General features: G+C 44.6%; 1 protein-coding gene across 1 annotated transcript in view; it reads left to right on the top strand.

Moving 5' to 3' along the window:
• RGMB (repulsive guidance molecule BMP co-receptor b) overlaps positions 1-13038 on the top strand; it is a 32548-nt gene extending 19510 nt beyond the window's left edge. The window contains 4 exon segments of the mRNA XM_026866016.1: positions 12070-12118; positions 12200-12530; positions 12533-12653; positions 12655-13038. Coding sequence (XP_026721817.1) covers positions 12070-12118; positions 12200-12530; positions 12533-12653; positions 12655-12796 — 643 coding nt within the window. The 3' untranslated portion in view covers positions 12797-13038.
• The last annotated feature ends 3383 nt before the right edge of the window (positions 13039-16421 follow it).

Raw genomic sequence — 16421 nt, 5'->3', positions numbered from 1 at the left:
TTCTCATCAGCAGATAGTGGACGTGTGGGGCTGGTGGCTTTTCTGGAGGTGTTTCAGCTACAACTGTAGGATCCATCCGAGAATCGGACCCACTAGGTGACCTGGCATCGGCTGCAGCTGCTGCGGCAGTCCCATCACTTTTTAACTGTTTCAGGGGTTGATGTACCAGTTGCCATGCAGTTAAAAATGACACAGCGATGGCATTCTTCCTTACGGCCGCCTCGAATAAGGCGATCCCTGCCTCTTTCCATGTTTCGAGATCAAAAGCAGAGCGTGCATCAGCAGGGACTGCATTCCTTTTGCACCAGATAAACAAAGTGCACAGGGCTTTTTCCTCATCAGAGGGAGCTGGTGGAACAGAGGGCTCCACGATGGGAGGTGGAGGGGGCACTGCCTGAGGGGCTTTCTGCTCATTCGGTCTTTGTGGAGGAAACAACTCATCATGTGCTTCCTCATCAGAGTCCTCGTACAATCCCCTTGCCCTCAACCGTGGTCTATGTTTAGGACGGGCTCCCCCCACTCTTTTTGATGTAGGTTTATCAGAGCGGTGCAAAGTTTGCATAGCGGCACTTAATTCTCCTTCTTCATCACTCTCATTATCACTCTCACCCTCCCAAAACTGCTCTGGGAACCTGGGAAGGACAGTCAGAGCAGCTGGAGGGAGCGTACATGGCGTAGCTTTTTGTTCTGTCTATCAGCCAGATTCAATGCTCGCAAATTGTCAGTAAGTTCTTTAGTGTCGGGTTCACCGCCCTCAGAGTCTCTGTCAGACTCACTACATACTGCTGGCTCCTCTGGAGGAGCTGATGGTGTTACGTTTGGCGTTACAGAATCCTGCAAAGGAGAAGCCCCTCCAGGGTCTTCCTGTATCAGCACAGGGGGAGGTGGAGGTGGACGAGAATGCACCCTGCTTTTTCCTGTCAATGGTTTTTGTCCCGCCACTGCAGACAGTGTGGGATCATCATAACTGAGCCCAGGACCAAATGAACTAGAGGCAGGAGTGGATTCGTTCTTTCCTCCAGCGTCATGTTCCTTTTTCCACTCCTTCAGAGTCTCAGTTAATACGCGCCATGTAGTTGCTAGTTCACAAGCTTCTTTCTGTCCTTTTGAAACTTCATCCCATAGCTTTTCGCCTATTCTCTGCCATACAGTCACACTAAATGCAGTGGTTACATTAGCTTCAAAGCCTTGTATCTTACTCCATATCAACATTTTCTTCAGGCTTTGTTCTGGGGTTTTAACCCCTTTTCTTTTTAAAAGGGCTTTCCAGGCAGACAAAATTGTCTCCTCCTCTTTATTTAGTTGCTGCCCCATATTATATCTTAATAAGTTTTCCCCGGTGGCTCACCTTGTACGCAGGTGTCAAAATGTCAGGTCCAGACCAGGCAGAATTCCCTCTGCTCTCAGCTTCACCGGTCTCCGTCTCCGCTGCACCTCACCCTGCAGCTCATAAAAAATCCCCTATGTTCCACTTGTATCATATCACGTCGGGGTCACCAATTGTCGCAGTAGAGACGGTCATGCGACAATTGACAATTAAGTTAGGAGTAAAAGAAGAAGAAGAAGTGGTGTGTTTATTGTTTTCCACATACTTTATATATCTTTTACAACTACTGCAAGCTCTAACATAATTGGCTAAACCCATAGCAACGGTACACCCATAGCAACGGTACATGATTGGATAGCTTTCTTAAAGTTTTACTTCTGAACATGATTAACACAGTTCCTTATCTACGTTCAACAGTTTCATGTTTCTTCCAGCAGATGTTCGCTGTCCTTGCTCCTTATCTGTGGTATGTCCTCCTGCATGCAGACTTCTCATGGGTACGGGATGATCTGGCTGAGGTTAAATTCCATCTGCTCTGCCAGGCGTTTAGCAGACCCGCTGCCTACCCCGATAGTATCACACTGGCCAATTTCTAATCTGTTGGGACCTCCACAGTCAGCCAAGACTGTTGGTAAATGATGGAAAGCAGCTTGGCGAGCACCCCATCCAGCTCCTTCAGCACCCTCGGATGTATCCCATCTGGTCCTATAGACTTGTGTATGTCTATGTGATGCAGTAGGTCACTGACTGTCTCCTGGCTTGCAGGGGGGTTGTTCTCCCAGTGTCTCTGTCTTCTGACTGAGGAGTCTGGATTCCCTCAGTTACAACTAGCCTTCTTACTAAAGACCAAGGCAAAGAAGGTATTAAACACCTCAGCCTTTTCCTCATCAAGTGTTACTATGTATACTCCTGTGTCTAGCAAGGGATCGAGGCTCTCCCTGGTCTTTCTTTTGTTGTTGACATACTTATAGAAAGATTTCCTGTTACTCTTGACTGCTGAAGCCACATTAATTTCCAGCTGGGCTTTAGAACTCCTGATTTCCCACCTGCATATCCTCACAGTGTCTGTAAACATTGTGAGTGTCTAGCCCCTTCTTCCAAAGGCTGTAAGCTCCTTTTCTACCTGAGCTGTTGTCCTGGTTCAGCCAGGATAAAGATTTCCCCAGCAGAGAGAGAGGGGGAAGGGATCTCCAGCCGGGTTATTCATACCATGCTGATGTCAGGTCCATGGGCGGAGCCTTTTTACTTTCGCTTCTGGTGTTGGTTTTTGCCATAAACGCGGCGGGTTCGCCCCGTGATCATTTAGCGGTATTTCTCTGTATATCTTTTTGTCTTGTTCACTGTTATTGCTGTTTATTGTTGTTACCATTGATACTGTTGTTGTTCAGATTGTTCTATCACTCTGTTGTATTAAATTTCTTGTTATTTTAGCCGGGGTCTTTGTTTAACTTCCAAACCGACTGGCGCGGGTCGAGGAGGGGCAATGGCCACGTGCTCTCTCATCCCGGCAAGAATTAAATCTTGCACAGCTGTAGCCAAAGCTCCATGCTTAGCCATGGTTCTATGTTGGTTTAGGCCCTACTGGGACCGGAGACCATGTTGCCGTTGTCCCTCACCCACCCTCGGACACAAGTAGGGCACAAAGCCTGCATTAAAATAAGAAGAACCTTAATACAACAGTGTAATAAGCAATCTGAACAACAACAGTAAACAGTAATAACAGTAAACAAGACAAAAGATATACGGAGAAATACTACACTGGATACAGACAGCTCGCTCGTGATGCTCCCCTCCACCAAAGCCACAAGGGAAAAATTTCCTGTGATCCCGTGCCCGGACCTGACATCAACATGGTATGAATAACCTTCCTGGAGATCCCTTCCTGTCTCTGTTGGGGTAACTTAACCCTATCCTAGCTGAAACAAGACATAATCCACCCCTTTATTCTATACCATCTGCGTCATGTCCAGCTGCCATTTAGCAGTTAACAGTAACAAAATAACAATTTACAAAGGCACAGCATAATTTATGGCATGTTCTCACCCAGAATCAAGGCTCCTGTGGTACACATCGGACCTCTCCGTTGTCCAACATCACCCACCAGGTACACCCAGGTCCTTGGGCAAAAGCAATCCCATGGATGGTTTTGCCTTTAACTTTGTCTGGCACAGGACAAAACCAGACCATTTTTCCGAATATATTCCTCATGCGCACCACAGGGACTTTATCGCCATCTACAGCACGTGGAAATTTTGACTGAGCCAGGCCAACTCGACTGGCAGATCCTCCCCCACCTCCCAGTGCTTTCAATGTGGCTTTCAACAGTCCATTGTAGCACTCGATCTTCCCAGAGGCTGGTGCATGGTAGGAGATATGGTAGACCCAATCGATGCCGTGCTCTTGTGCCCAGGAATTTATGAGGTTGTTTCAGAAGTGGGTCCCATTGTCTGACTCGATTCTCTCTGGGGTGCTGTGTCACCACAGGACTTGGGTTTCAAGGCCCAGGATGGTGTTCCGGGTGGTGATGTGGGGCGCTGGGTAAGTTTCCAGCCATCCAGTGATTACTTCCACCATTGTGAGCACGTGGCGCGTCCTTTGGCGGGTCTGTGGCAGTGTGATGTAGTCCATCTGCCAGGCCTCTCCATATCTATATTTCAACCATCGCTCTCCATTTTGCTGGGGCTTCTTCATCCGCTTGGCATGTTTGATTGCAGCACACGTCTCACGTCCATGGATGATCTCTGCAAAGGTGTCAATAGTGATATCCACCCCTTGATCTTGAGTCCCCCGTATGTTGCATCCCTACCTTGGTGGCCTGAAGTCTCATGGCCCACCGGGCTATGAAGAGTTCACCTTTGCTCTGCCAGTCCAAGTCCACCTGAGCCACTCTAATCTTAGCAGCTTGGTCCGCCTGCTGGTTGTGTTGATGTTCATCAGTGGCCCAACTCTTGGGTACATGGCGCACCTTCACAACGAGGTTTTCCACATGGGCTGCAATGTCCTGCCATACTTCAGCAGCCCAGACGGTTTTACCCTTACGATGCCAGTTGTTCTGCTTCCATTGCTGCAAACATTTCCACAGGGTATTCGCCACCACCCACGAGTCGGTGTTGAGGTAGAGCCTTGGCCACTATTCCCGCTCAGCAATATCCAAAGCAAGCTGGATGGCTTTCACCTCTGCAAACTGGCTTGATTCACCCTGCCCCTCCGCAGCTTCAGTGACCTGTCGTGTGGGACTACACACAGCAGACTTCCACCATGGATGTTTTCCCACAATACGACAAGACCCATCAGTGAACAGGGCATATTGCTTTTCCTCATCCGGCAGCTTGTTATGTGGTGGGGCCCCCTTAGCACGTGTCACCTCCTGTTCTGGTGACATCCCGGAATCTTTGCTCTCCGGCCAATTCGTGATCACCTCTAAAATCCCTGGGCAGCTGAGGTTCCCTATTTGAGCCCGTTGTGTTATCAACGCAACCCATTTACTCCACGTGGCATCTGTTGCATGATGTGTGGAGGAGGCCTTTCCTTTGAACATCCACACCAGTACTGTGAGTTGGGGTGCCAGGAGGAGCTGTGTTTCAGTGCCAGCCACTTCTGAGGCAACCCAAACTCCTTCATACACTGCCAGTATCACCTTGTCAGTTGGTGTGTAATTAGCTTCAGAACCTTTGTATCCCCGACTCAAAAAGCTTAGAGGTCAACCTCGGGTTTCCGCAGGTGCTCTCTGCCAGATGCTCCAGGTAGGGCCATTCTCCCCAGCTGTGGTGCAGAGCATGTTCTCAACCTCCTGCCCTTCCTGGACTGGCCTGAGGGCTACTGCTTGGGCAGTCTCCCAGTTAATTTGTTCAAAGGATTGTTGTTGCTCAGGGCCCCATTCAAAATCGTTCTTCTTACGGGTTGCGTGATAGAGAGGGCTCACGATAAGGCTGTAGTTCGGGATGTGCATCCTCCAGAACCCCACAGCGCCAAGGAAAGACTGATTCTCCTATTTAGAGGTTGGTGGGGCCATGGCTGTTTTCTTCTTTATCACATCCACTGGGATGTGGCAACGCCCATCTTTCTATTTTTTCCTAGGAATTGAATTTCCCTTGCAGGGAAAGTTCCCTTAACTTTCTTTTGCTTAATGGCAAAGCCAGCCTTCAAGAGGATTTAATTTTTCTTCTTTCCATTCTCAAAGACTTCCTCAGCTGTGTCCCCCCATACAGTGATGGCATCAATATACTGCAGGTGTTCTGGAGCCCCACCTTTCTCCAGTGCAGTATGGACCAGTCCATGGCAAATGGTGGAGCTGTGGTTCCAAGCCTGGAGCAATTGATTTCAAGTGTACTGGATGCCTCTCGAAGGGAACGCAAACTGTGGCCTGCACTCTGGCGCTGTCTGAATGGAGAAGAACGTGTTAGCAATGTCATTTGTGGCGTACCACTTGGCTGCCTTCGACTCCAGTTCATACTGGAGCTCTAGCATGTCCAGCACTGCAGCACTCATTGCTGGTGTAACTTCATTCAGGCCACGGTAGTCCACAGTTAGCCTCCATTCACCATTAGGCTTTCTCAATGGCCATATAGGGCTGTACTGCTGCTGATGCACCATCCTGGTAGCAATCAGCACTCGCTCCTCCTCAACCTTAAGCCGTCCCACCACTGAGGGATCGTCTGAGAGGCCAGGTAAGGTGGACAACTGTTCAACCTCCTCCAGGAGAGCTACACCAAAAGCCCACCGGTACCGTTTTGGGTCTTGTAGTACCCTCTCCTGAGATAGTTTATGCCCAGTATGCACAGGACATCTGGGCCAGTCACAATGGGGTGTTTATGCCAGTCCTTTCCAGTCAGACTCACTTCAGCTTCCAATAGGGTCAGCTGTTGCGATCCTGCTGTCACTCCGGAGAAGCAGATGGATTCAACCCCACTGTAGCTTGATGGCATCAGGGTACACTGTGCGCCAGTGTCCACCAAAGCCTTATACTCTTGTGGGTCTGATGTGCCAGGCCATCAGATCCACACTGTCCAGTAAATCCGATTATCCCATTCCTCCACCTGGGTGGAGGCAAGGCCCCTCTAATCCTGCTCAGCATCACTTATTTCTTGTAAGAATGCCTTCTGCAAGAATGATTTACTGTTCCCCTCAAGAGGGTCAGACATAACGTTCACAATTCTATTCTGTCTGGGGGATTTCTGACTGGACACTGGAGCTGCACTTCTCTTGGAGGACTCCCCTTTTGTGATGGTCTTCCCTTTCAGCTGCTCTACACATGCAGTTAGGGCAGAAATGGGCTGTCCATTCCACCTCCTCATGTTTTCTGCATGGTTGTGGAGGAAAAATCACAAGTTGCCTCATGGTGTGTACCTTCTGCTGTCTTTCTCTTGGGTGGGGAAACGTTTACTTCTAATGGCTGAGACATTAGCCCGTGCAGGTGGAGTGTAGGACATGTCCTCTTCCACTTTCTGGACCCTCTGAGACAGTTCCTCCACAGCTGAGACCCAGGAATGCTGAGATGAAGGGACATTTCCCTCATATTGCCGGAGCTTGCCAACCACTCCATCCACAGTTAGGGTGTGGGTGTCTGTCCACCAGGACACTATTGGCAATGCTTTGGAGTGTGTTTCCGGTGCACTCTTCAGGAACTTTCGCCACATCAGGTGTGTGCAAGGGGCCTGATCTGGGTCCATGGGTGACTGCTCATTTTTCAGATCACCATAGATCATCTCAATCACAGCCTGTTCCCTGAGGTTCTGGATGCCTTTCTCAATGCTGGTGTATTTGTCTAGCTAACACAGTATATCATCCTTTTAGGGGTGCCTCTCCCTTACACTGAGCAGGAGTCGCTTCCAAACGCTGAGGGTTTGAATCTGTTTCCCTTTTGCCTTGTCAATGCCAGCCTCCTTGACCAAAGATCCCAGCTGCTTGTCCTCTCTCCCCTCCAATTCAAAAATACTAGCTACATTGTCCCAGCATCAGAGCAGCCAAGTGCAAACCTGCTCATCTCCCAGGTGGCCGAAATCTTTCTGCATATCTCACAAATCAGTCGGGCATAAAGACGGGGTGAGGTGGACAGGGTAATCACCTCTGGCCCTTCCTCCTTTTCCCATGCTGGGTGTGGCTCATTGCCATTCCCCACTTTGTGAGCTGACTTTCTGGTATATTTGGTTTTCTGTATTGGGGCGACTGATACTGACACTGGCTGTCTCTCTGGCTCAGCTGCTGTGCTTGTGGAGGCGACTGGTACTGGCTCTGCCTGTCCCCTCTGGCCCAGCTGCTCTACCAGTAAGTTCACTCTCAGATCCTGCAGCCCTTTCGCCCCCTTGAGGGCAGTGAATAATATTAAAGAAATTAGGGTAGGCATGGGCAAGAGTTATGTCTCCCGGGTTTTGTCAGCTTGGTGACACACCTTTTTTAAGCACTGCACCAGTTTATCAGGCCTCTGCATTTGTTCGGGGTTGAAATTCCAAAGCATTAGGGGTGACCACTGTCTCAGGTGCTTGCCTATCCCTTCCCACATACCTTGCCACTCACTATTGTCTGACCTTGGGGCAGGTTTCCAGGTACTGCTATTGTTAGAGAAGTGCCGCGAGGCCAAAACAAGACGTGGCAGACAGCCATAAAGCATTGTGCCACAAACACACTGGCCTGGTTGCTCCAAGGATAGCTAAAGCTCTCATAAACCCAAGAGGATCTCTTGGTTTGGCTCACCCATAGAAGGGGTGAGAACCCTAACAAAAGCCCAGGCAGCAAACAGGTACTGGCCTGCTCCCACAAACAACAATACAAATGCATTATAAGCAGTTAGTAGCCAGTATACAAAACAAGATACTTTACACATTTTCCACTGACAACAAACACCAGCACTGGTTTCATACACTGGATATAAGGATTAATCCAGTCCCACCACGTAAGAAGTGGGCCAGCATTGCAAATATCTCTTATCAAACAGTACAAATACAAACAGAAAAAATTACACCCAACAGATTGCTCTAACACACTCTGGTCAGGGTTTCCCTTTTTGATCCTTATTTCAACCCTCTTGAGCCCCACGCTGGGTGCCAAAAAGGCTGTGGTGGTTTAGGCCCTTCCAGGACTAGAGACCACATTGCTGTTGTCTCCCCCCCAACCCTTTGCTCAGACAGGTTGCAAGTGAAGCACAAACCCTGGGTTTGAAATAAGGAAAAATTTAATAGAATAGTGTAACAAATAACAATCTGAACAACAACAATAGTGATAACAGTAACAATAAACAGTAATAGCAGTAAACAAGACAAATGATATACATAGAAAAACTGCAAGGGACACAGCTAGCCTGGCGCCTATGCTTCCTTGGACAAAAGCCGAAGGAAACTGTTCCCTCTCTTGGTGCATGGACTTGACGTCAGAATGGTATTGAATAACCTGGCTAGCGCCCTCTCCCCACTGCTGGGGAAACAACCATATCCTAGCTGAACCAGGACAAACATCTTTATTGGTGATCTAGATGAGGAGATCGAGTGCACCCTCAGAAAGTTTGCAGAATACACCAAGTTGGGTGGGAGTGTTGATCTGCTCGAGGCTAGGGAGGCTCTGCAGAGAGACCTGGACAGGCTGGAGCCATGGGCTGAGGCCAACTGGAGGAGTTTCAATAAGGCCAAATGCCAGGGGCTGCATTTGGGCCACAACAACCCCCAGCAGCACTACAGGCTTGGCGAGGAGTGGCTGGAGAGCTGCCAGTCAGAGAGGGACCTGGGCGTGTTGATTGACAGCCGGCTGAACAGGAGCCAGCAGTATGCCCAGGTGGCCAAGAAGGCCAATGGCATCGTGGCTTGTGTCAGGTTTAGTGTGGCCAGCAGAAACGGGGAAGTGACTTTATCCCTGTACTCATCACTGGTGAGATCTCGATGACTGTGTTCAGTTTTGGGCCCCTAACTACAAGAAGCACATTGAATTACTCAAGCGTGTCCAAAGAATGGCAATGAAGCTGGTCTTCACCATGTATGGAGCACATGCCTTATGAGGAAAGCATGAGGGAACTGGGGTTGTTGAGTCTGGAGAAGAGGAGGCTGAGGGGAGACCTAATTGCCCTGTACAACTACCTCACAGGAGGTTGCAGAAAGTTGGGGATGAATCTTTTTAACCAAGTAACAAGCCATAGGACAAGAGGTAATGGCCTCAAGTTGCACCATGGAAAGTTTAGACTGAATATTAGGAAGTATTTCTTTACAGAATGTTTTTTTAGGCATTGGAAAGGGCTGCCCAGGGCCGTGGTGGTGTCCCCATCCCTGGAGGTGTTTAAGGGTAGGGTTGACATAGCACTTAGAGAGATGGTGTAGTTGAGTATGGTCAGTGTTACATTAATGGTTGCACTAGGTGATCTTCAAGGTCTTTTCCAAACTGTATGATTCTGTGTTTCTGTGAAATTTGCTTCATATCCCTTTGCAACAAGTTCTTGAGTATCTCTTAGTATTAGGTTGTGAGATAGAGGTAGGAGTGAGTAATACGGGCCTTACAGAACTCTGGTTTTGCTGATCTGCCCTATGGGTTAGATGGATGTCACATGACAGAAAAGAGACTATCCAAACCTAATATATTGAGCTGCAGTGTTTATTTATGAGTATGTCCTTGACAAGTCTTGATGGTCGCTGTTGATTCTCTGAAGCATCCTTGCATGGTATGTGGGGGTCTTCATTCACTTAACAGTTTTTCAGGCCTCAAACAGTATTGTTTCTAATCTTGCTTTAGGGTGAAGGCTGCTATTCTTCCTCTCTCTGTCTGAAATTGTAGCATTTCATTCTTGCAGAAGAGGGAGCTTTGGAGAGAATAGTTTGGTGGCTGCTTCCTGATAATTTTTGCCACATTCCTTGCTTACTGTTTTATCAATCAGCCAGTTCAGTGTTTCATTAAAACCATTAACTCTTTTTGACTCCAGGCTTGTTCTGGTGCTGATCAGATTTAGAGCTTTACTTCTGCTGAAATGTAAATCATTCTTTTCCTTGCAAAGCACTGTAAAAGTGCTCGAGGAAGTAGGAATGACTTTTTGTCTGAGCAGTCTGAGATAGAAGTCTGTTTCATTAAAACTGTGCTATATAAAATGTCAGAAATTATTTACTGAATGAAGCTCTGAATTATATGCAGAAATACTAATCACTTGACAGATTCTCAGGTTTCACTAAGCATAGAGTTATGAGGTGGTCTTCACAGAAACAGGGGCATTTATGCATTTTCTGGATTTTGGACACAGACATTCCAGCTTAGCTGTGGTCCACAGACATCAGTTTACCAAATTGGCTAACTACAGATGGTCTCAAGCTAGGTGTTTAACTGATGAATGAAATCAAAATAGCAAGTATTGTCAGTTTGTGTGTGAGACAATGACAGACCATGGACAAACTGGGACAAACCAGACTTTGAAAACTAATGTAATACTGGATAGGGTATGTCTGCATACTCCAAAGAAATTGTTACAGTGGGAGAAGGGAAGACTTCTGTCTTATATGACTGATACGGAGAGGTGAGGCTAATGAGGGTAGAGGTTTTGTTTGGATTGTATGCAATCAGCTGTTTATTTAACTTCTAGCTCTTACTTCAAAGCAGAGAGGCAGGAAACAAAAGGTGTTGTGTAGAAGTGTGCTGGTTAACTGAAATTACAATGTGAGATTTTAAGGAAAAAGTGTAATGTTATATTGAAAATGCCTTCTAATACGTTTTGAAGTTCTCTGGATCTTGTAGGAGACTGCTTAAATCATAGACTGCAAAGTAATTTTGATGTAATCAGTCAGTGAGTAAAATAATGATTAAAACACTGATTCATTATGCAAATTCCCTTTGATCTTTTCAAGAAGTCATTCCCCTCTAAAACTGTTAAAGAAGTAGCATACCTGTTTCTAATATTTATGTGTGATTCCTCATCATACCTTCTATTTTAGGGAAAGACACTAGACCCTCCAAACTTGGTCTGCCAAATATCATAATTATTCCCTTCAAGAAAGACTGGAGAACCTACTCTTTCTGTTGTGGCTTATTCAAATAAGTGCAAAGTTTTAAAAGGCCAGTCATAATCTTAAAAAAATAATTGCTTTACGCTCCTGGATCAGTATTGGAAGTCACTCTTCAAAGGCATGTCTTTGAGTATCTTTTAGTCTTGCTTTGTTTCTCCATGGGCACCTATTCTACCAACAGTAGACTGGAAGTGTCAAAGCTCCCAGTTCCTAGGAGTAATGGATCCAGGATCTCTAAGTAGTCATTTGCTAGTCCTTTTTGGTCATACATCTCTCATCTCACTGTCTGTTGTGTTGATGCCTGATAAAGCACTAAATACTTCAGTGCTTTTAAAGTAGTCTCACACAGCTAATCCTGGTAACACATTCAGCAGCTCTCCATGAAGCCAGTGTATAAGAAGTGATGAGAATATTGTGTGATGAGAAGTGATGAGAATATAAGAAGTGATGAGAATATTGTGAGTCGAGGAAGCTGAGTTCTCTTGTACCTTTCCATTATTTTGGACAGTCTCTGGTTTGGCTGTAGTAGCTAAGCATTGTCAGAATTACTTGGCACTTACACTTCTCTGTGACTACAGGATACATTCCAAAGTATTAAGAAACCATCAGACAGGAGGGAGTTGTGATCCTTAATTAAATATAAAGCCTTTACCTTTACTGACCTTGTGACTGTTTCCAGTTGCTAATAGTCTTGCTTCCAGGCCAACCTAAGAACGAATTTAATAATTGCTATCTGATAAAATATTGCTTTAAGCATGTGTACAAACTGTTTTCCTTTAGGCATGAGTTGGGGACAACTATCAAACTGGAAGGTAGTGGGCAGTCCCAGGTATGTCCAGCTGCAAAATGGAAAAGGCACTGAGGTAATTTTTTTTTTCACTAACTTTGTGCCTGCCTCCCCCCCCTGTATCAAGCAGTGACTGATGACTTAGCTGCAGCTTTTGTTGGTGGTACAACAAGTGGACTTGATGGGTACACTAAGAGCTTGCGAATTGTGGAGAAAGTCAGTGGCAAATACATCAAAATGCACACCAGGTACATTGGAACCACGGTGTATATACTCCAGCTTGGGCACTACTTAACATTGGCCATTCGCATGCCTCAAGAGTTGATCATGGCCTACGAGGAGAGTCAGGATCTGCAGCTGTGTGTGAATGGTTGTTCTTCAAGTGAACGTATTGGTGGTAGTGGCCACTTACCGTTGCCTGTGATGGGGCAGTTACTCCCTCAGTGTGGTAGTGCTCACTGGAAACTGCCACCACCAAATGCCATGAGAAGATGCTGGTGAAATACATCTATTTTTATTCATGTGTATTTGACTTACTCGCCACTGGTGATGCTAACTTCACGGCTGCTGCTCACAGTCTTACAGGATGTGGGGGCACTGCACCCCAGAAAAGAGCACTAGCATATCTGCCCCAGCAGTAGAGGTGGTGGTATGGGCAAGGGTAGCATATTCTTTGTCAGTCTGGGACTTGTGTGCTTGATCCTTGTTGTGTTTTTGTAGGGGTTTTTGTCAATAACAAAGTTTTGAAATATATATTGTTATAATATATTGAGTAAAGGTGAGTATATATGTATATACCATGTATATGAAGGGATGTTTTGTGTTGGGACACCCACCAGACTGTACATAATGTGTTAACTGTTTTCATGTATGTTTGATGTAGTATTCTTTGTATCTATTTGTTTTGCACTTGGTGAAATGTTTTATAATGTCCCTGCATTGGGATAGAAATGCATGATAGAAAGCACTTTATTTTCTATATATTACATATTTATGTGTATCTGTGAGTAACTATGTATTATACATATAAACATATACATACAATATTCACTGCTCCCTCCAAGTACTACTTGTTTTAACACATTTTTTTTAACTGGATTAATTTGTGGGTTTATTTCTGTTACTCTAGACAGAGCATGTCTCTTGTCTTGTAATGGCACTAGTGCTTTGCTGGGTTCACTAGTTACAATCATTAAGAATGGGATTGTATCCTGTCCCTCAGTCAAATAGCCATCCCTTCTTTGGAGGGAGAAAGTGAACTGCTTCTCCTTAGCTCACATAACCATCTTTGGTAACATGTATTACAGAACCTTCTTTGTAATTCTGACATTTTGTGGTTTCATGGCATGAGTTTAAAAAGAAGAAATGGAATGTGTTGGAGTGAGACTTATAGAACCTGTGGAGAATTTTAAAAGATAATGATCTAATTGTATGAGCATGTAACACAACTATTTCAGCTGCCTCTAACCTTAGGTTAAAGTTAAGAGTTAAGTTAACTTTAACATTTTAAACATTTTAACAGTTTAACATCCACTTAACTGGGTTAAGTCATTCTCCAAGATGGACTGCAGAAGTCAGAAGCCTGAATTCTGTCCCTTGCTTGGGTGCTAATTCTATCTATACATTCAGAGGGAGCAGGAGAGTAAGGCTGCAGGCTCTGACTACTTCTACTGAGGATCTAGGAGAAGAATGATTTGGTGGCCTGATGGTTGGTTTTACTTGGTGCCATAATCTGCTGCAAGAAGTGGAGGCTTTAATACATGCTGCAATAAATCCAGCTCCAAGACTGGCTTATTTCACTCTTAAAACTTATCTGAGACCGAACTGATATGATAGAAGTGCTATCTGAATAAAACTCAAATTACACTTGCCTTTATGAAGCAAATTTGAGATAGTTGAGTTGCGTTCGTAGAGGGAGATGGAATTTATGAATGCAATGAAAGCTCCTAGTTTTATTGAAGATTCTTTTGGCTAGGTTAGGGACTGTTGACTGGTAAGGACAGCAGTAGTCTTCTCAGAAAAACTTAATTCCCTGTATAGTTAAGTAACTACATACAGGTGTTATTCTGGGAATACTTGAGATGAAATCAGTCAGAACTTAAGAATGAAGGTGAAACTTTATTTTAGACTAGACTATTGGTAGGTTTTTCTGTCTGTACTGTCTGATGGTGCTATCTGAGATGGGTTAGACTTGTGGATTTATGATATGTCTTGATAATATGGCTAGTGCAGTGTCACCCAATGGTGACAGGATTCTCCTTATTTTGTATGTCTGAACTTCCTCATTAATGCTCTGAGTTTAAAGTTCCCATGGCTGAAAGCTGATGGATGAACCTAGTGTTGCTTGCAGTAGTGCACACACTTACTGGGCGGGCACCATATAGTAATTAATTTCCTCAGTCGGTTGAATCCTGTATGTATATACATATATACGTATATACATATGTATATGTATACTAGCATTGAGTTGTGAGCCTCTCAGATAAGTAATATTTCAGAAATGTAGTAATTTTCCTAAAGAGTTTTCAATTTTCTTGTTCCTGCTGTGGGATTTCTTGAATAAATGTTATTTACACATGCTCATTCTTGAAGTCTGCCATTGCCAAGAGAGCTTTAGTTAATACCGGATGTGGATATTTTGAAGCTAATGAATGGTCTCTGGAGAGAATTTAAGCTTAGATGGATTTTTTTTTTTTTCCCACAAGCCCTCCAAATGACCAAATGACTGTCTCTTAGAAGGCTACAGGTATTTTTTTTTCCATGCTTGTAAATCCAACAATGTGTCAACCTTTGCAAAACCATTTAGATGTGGTTCATGAATATACCTCTAAGTGTATGTTTGTATAAAAGAGTGGCTGTGCGGTGTGTAAATATTTTAAATTATTATGATAGAAGAATAAAGTTGCTTGCTCTGCTGAGGAATGTCTGTAATGTGTGTTAGTAACCCCTTGTGGGGTGCAGAGAAACTTGGGACGTGGGACACGTACTGGGCAGGCAATCTATAAATAAAGCCTCAATCCTAGCCATCACTTGTTGGATAGGAATGCGCTGAGTACAGTTGTTATAATTCTTTGCAGATGCTTGTTTTCCCAATAATTTTGTTCAAAAAAGTGAATATTGCTTTTTCATTGTCTGATGGGAACAAAACTGTATAGTGAAATCTCTAGTTCTGCACATTTCAGGGGATTTTGCTTTGGCTTAGTTGTACACTGGCTTGAACAGAGCAAAGAGCTGTTACCAGCTGCAGTGCATTATATGATCTTCCGGAACACTTCTAACCATTTAGTTTCACCAGGAAAGATCCATTTCATGCAGAGATGTGAACCAAAACACAGTAAGAGGGAGGGGAAAATAAGGAGTTCACTTCATAAGTTATCAGCTCTTTCAATATTAAGGAAAGATTACTTGCCTGGTAGTGCTAATTATTATGATGCAGATGCTTAAAATCGACATGCTATGGGTAAAAACCAACACCTAAACCCCACAACCCTGCAGTCTAAAGGCAGTTTATTTGTAAGTGTAGGAGTTAGTCTAATGAGAAGAAGTAGAAAACCTCACTTCCAGCTTTGCTCAGAGGATATTTTTACTGGTTATTTAAATTGCCAGTAGTTAAGTGGCAATATATTGGCCTCTGGTGAAGTACTTGCCTTAAACATAGAGCTGCTAATTGTGGACAGTAAAGATTATATGACAGTCATTAATGAAACCCACCCAGATAAAAACTATTTTTTTCTTTTTTACGCTAATTTTCCCTCAGCAGGGATCTTGTTTATTGAGTATGAATCAGTATGTACACAGAGTCTGCTTGATTTTTAATCTCAGGATGCTGTTTTCTAATATGCCAAATTGACACTTTGGTGGTTTGGACACTCTAACACAACTCGGCATTTCTCCATCTTGAATAAAGAGCATATCCACCACCAAGCCTTTTAACCTCTGTTCCTTACCCACAGAGTAAGCATTCAGTCTGTCCTACTCATAAAGGGGAACTACAGTTCTTCCATTCTTCATTTATTTCATCCTTACACATAACTTTGAATATAGGGATTAGAGTCTTGTGTATCAGCTTTGGCTGGAGCACTGCATCCCTGAATCTCAGGGAAGATCTTTCCCCTTCCTGTGCCCTCTATTTCTTTGTTTCAAGCTTATAGCAGTCACCATTAACCATTCTTCTACAAAGGATCAAAACACTTCTCATAACTTCCTTACACTGAGTGCCTTATGCTATCAAGAAAGCAGCAGAACTGGTTACTGGTTCACCTCTAGGTTTTCAGCAATGTCTGCCAACTCCAAATCCCACAGACCTAATTCAAACAAGAAAAATTTTGTATTTCATTGTGAAGTT

The sequence above is a fragment of the Athene cunicularia genome, assembly GCF_003259725.1.
Source record: "Athene cunicularia isolate RWA chromosome Z unlocalized genomic scaffold, athCun1 chrZ_part2, whole genome shotgun sequence".
Lineage (NCBI taxonomy): Eukaryota > Metazoa > Chordata > Aves > Strigiformes > Strigidae > Athene > Athene cunicularia.
Note: the sequence above shows the minus strand (reverse complement) of the source record. Positions and strands in the feature narration are given on the sequence as shown.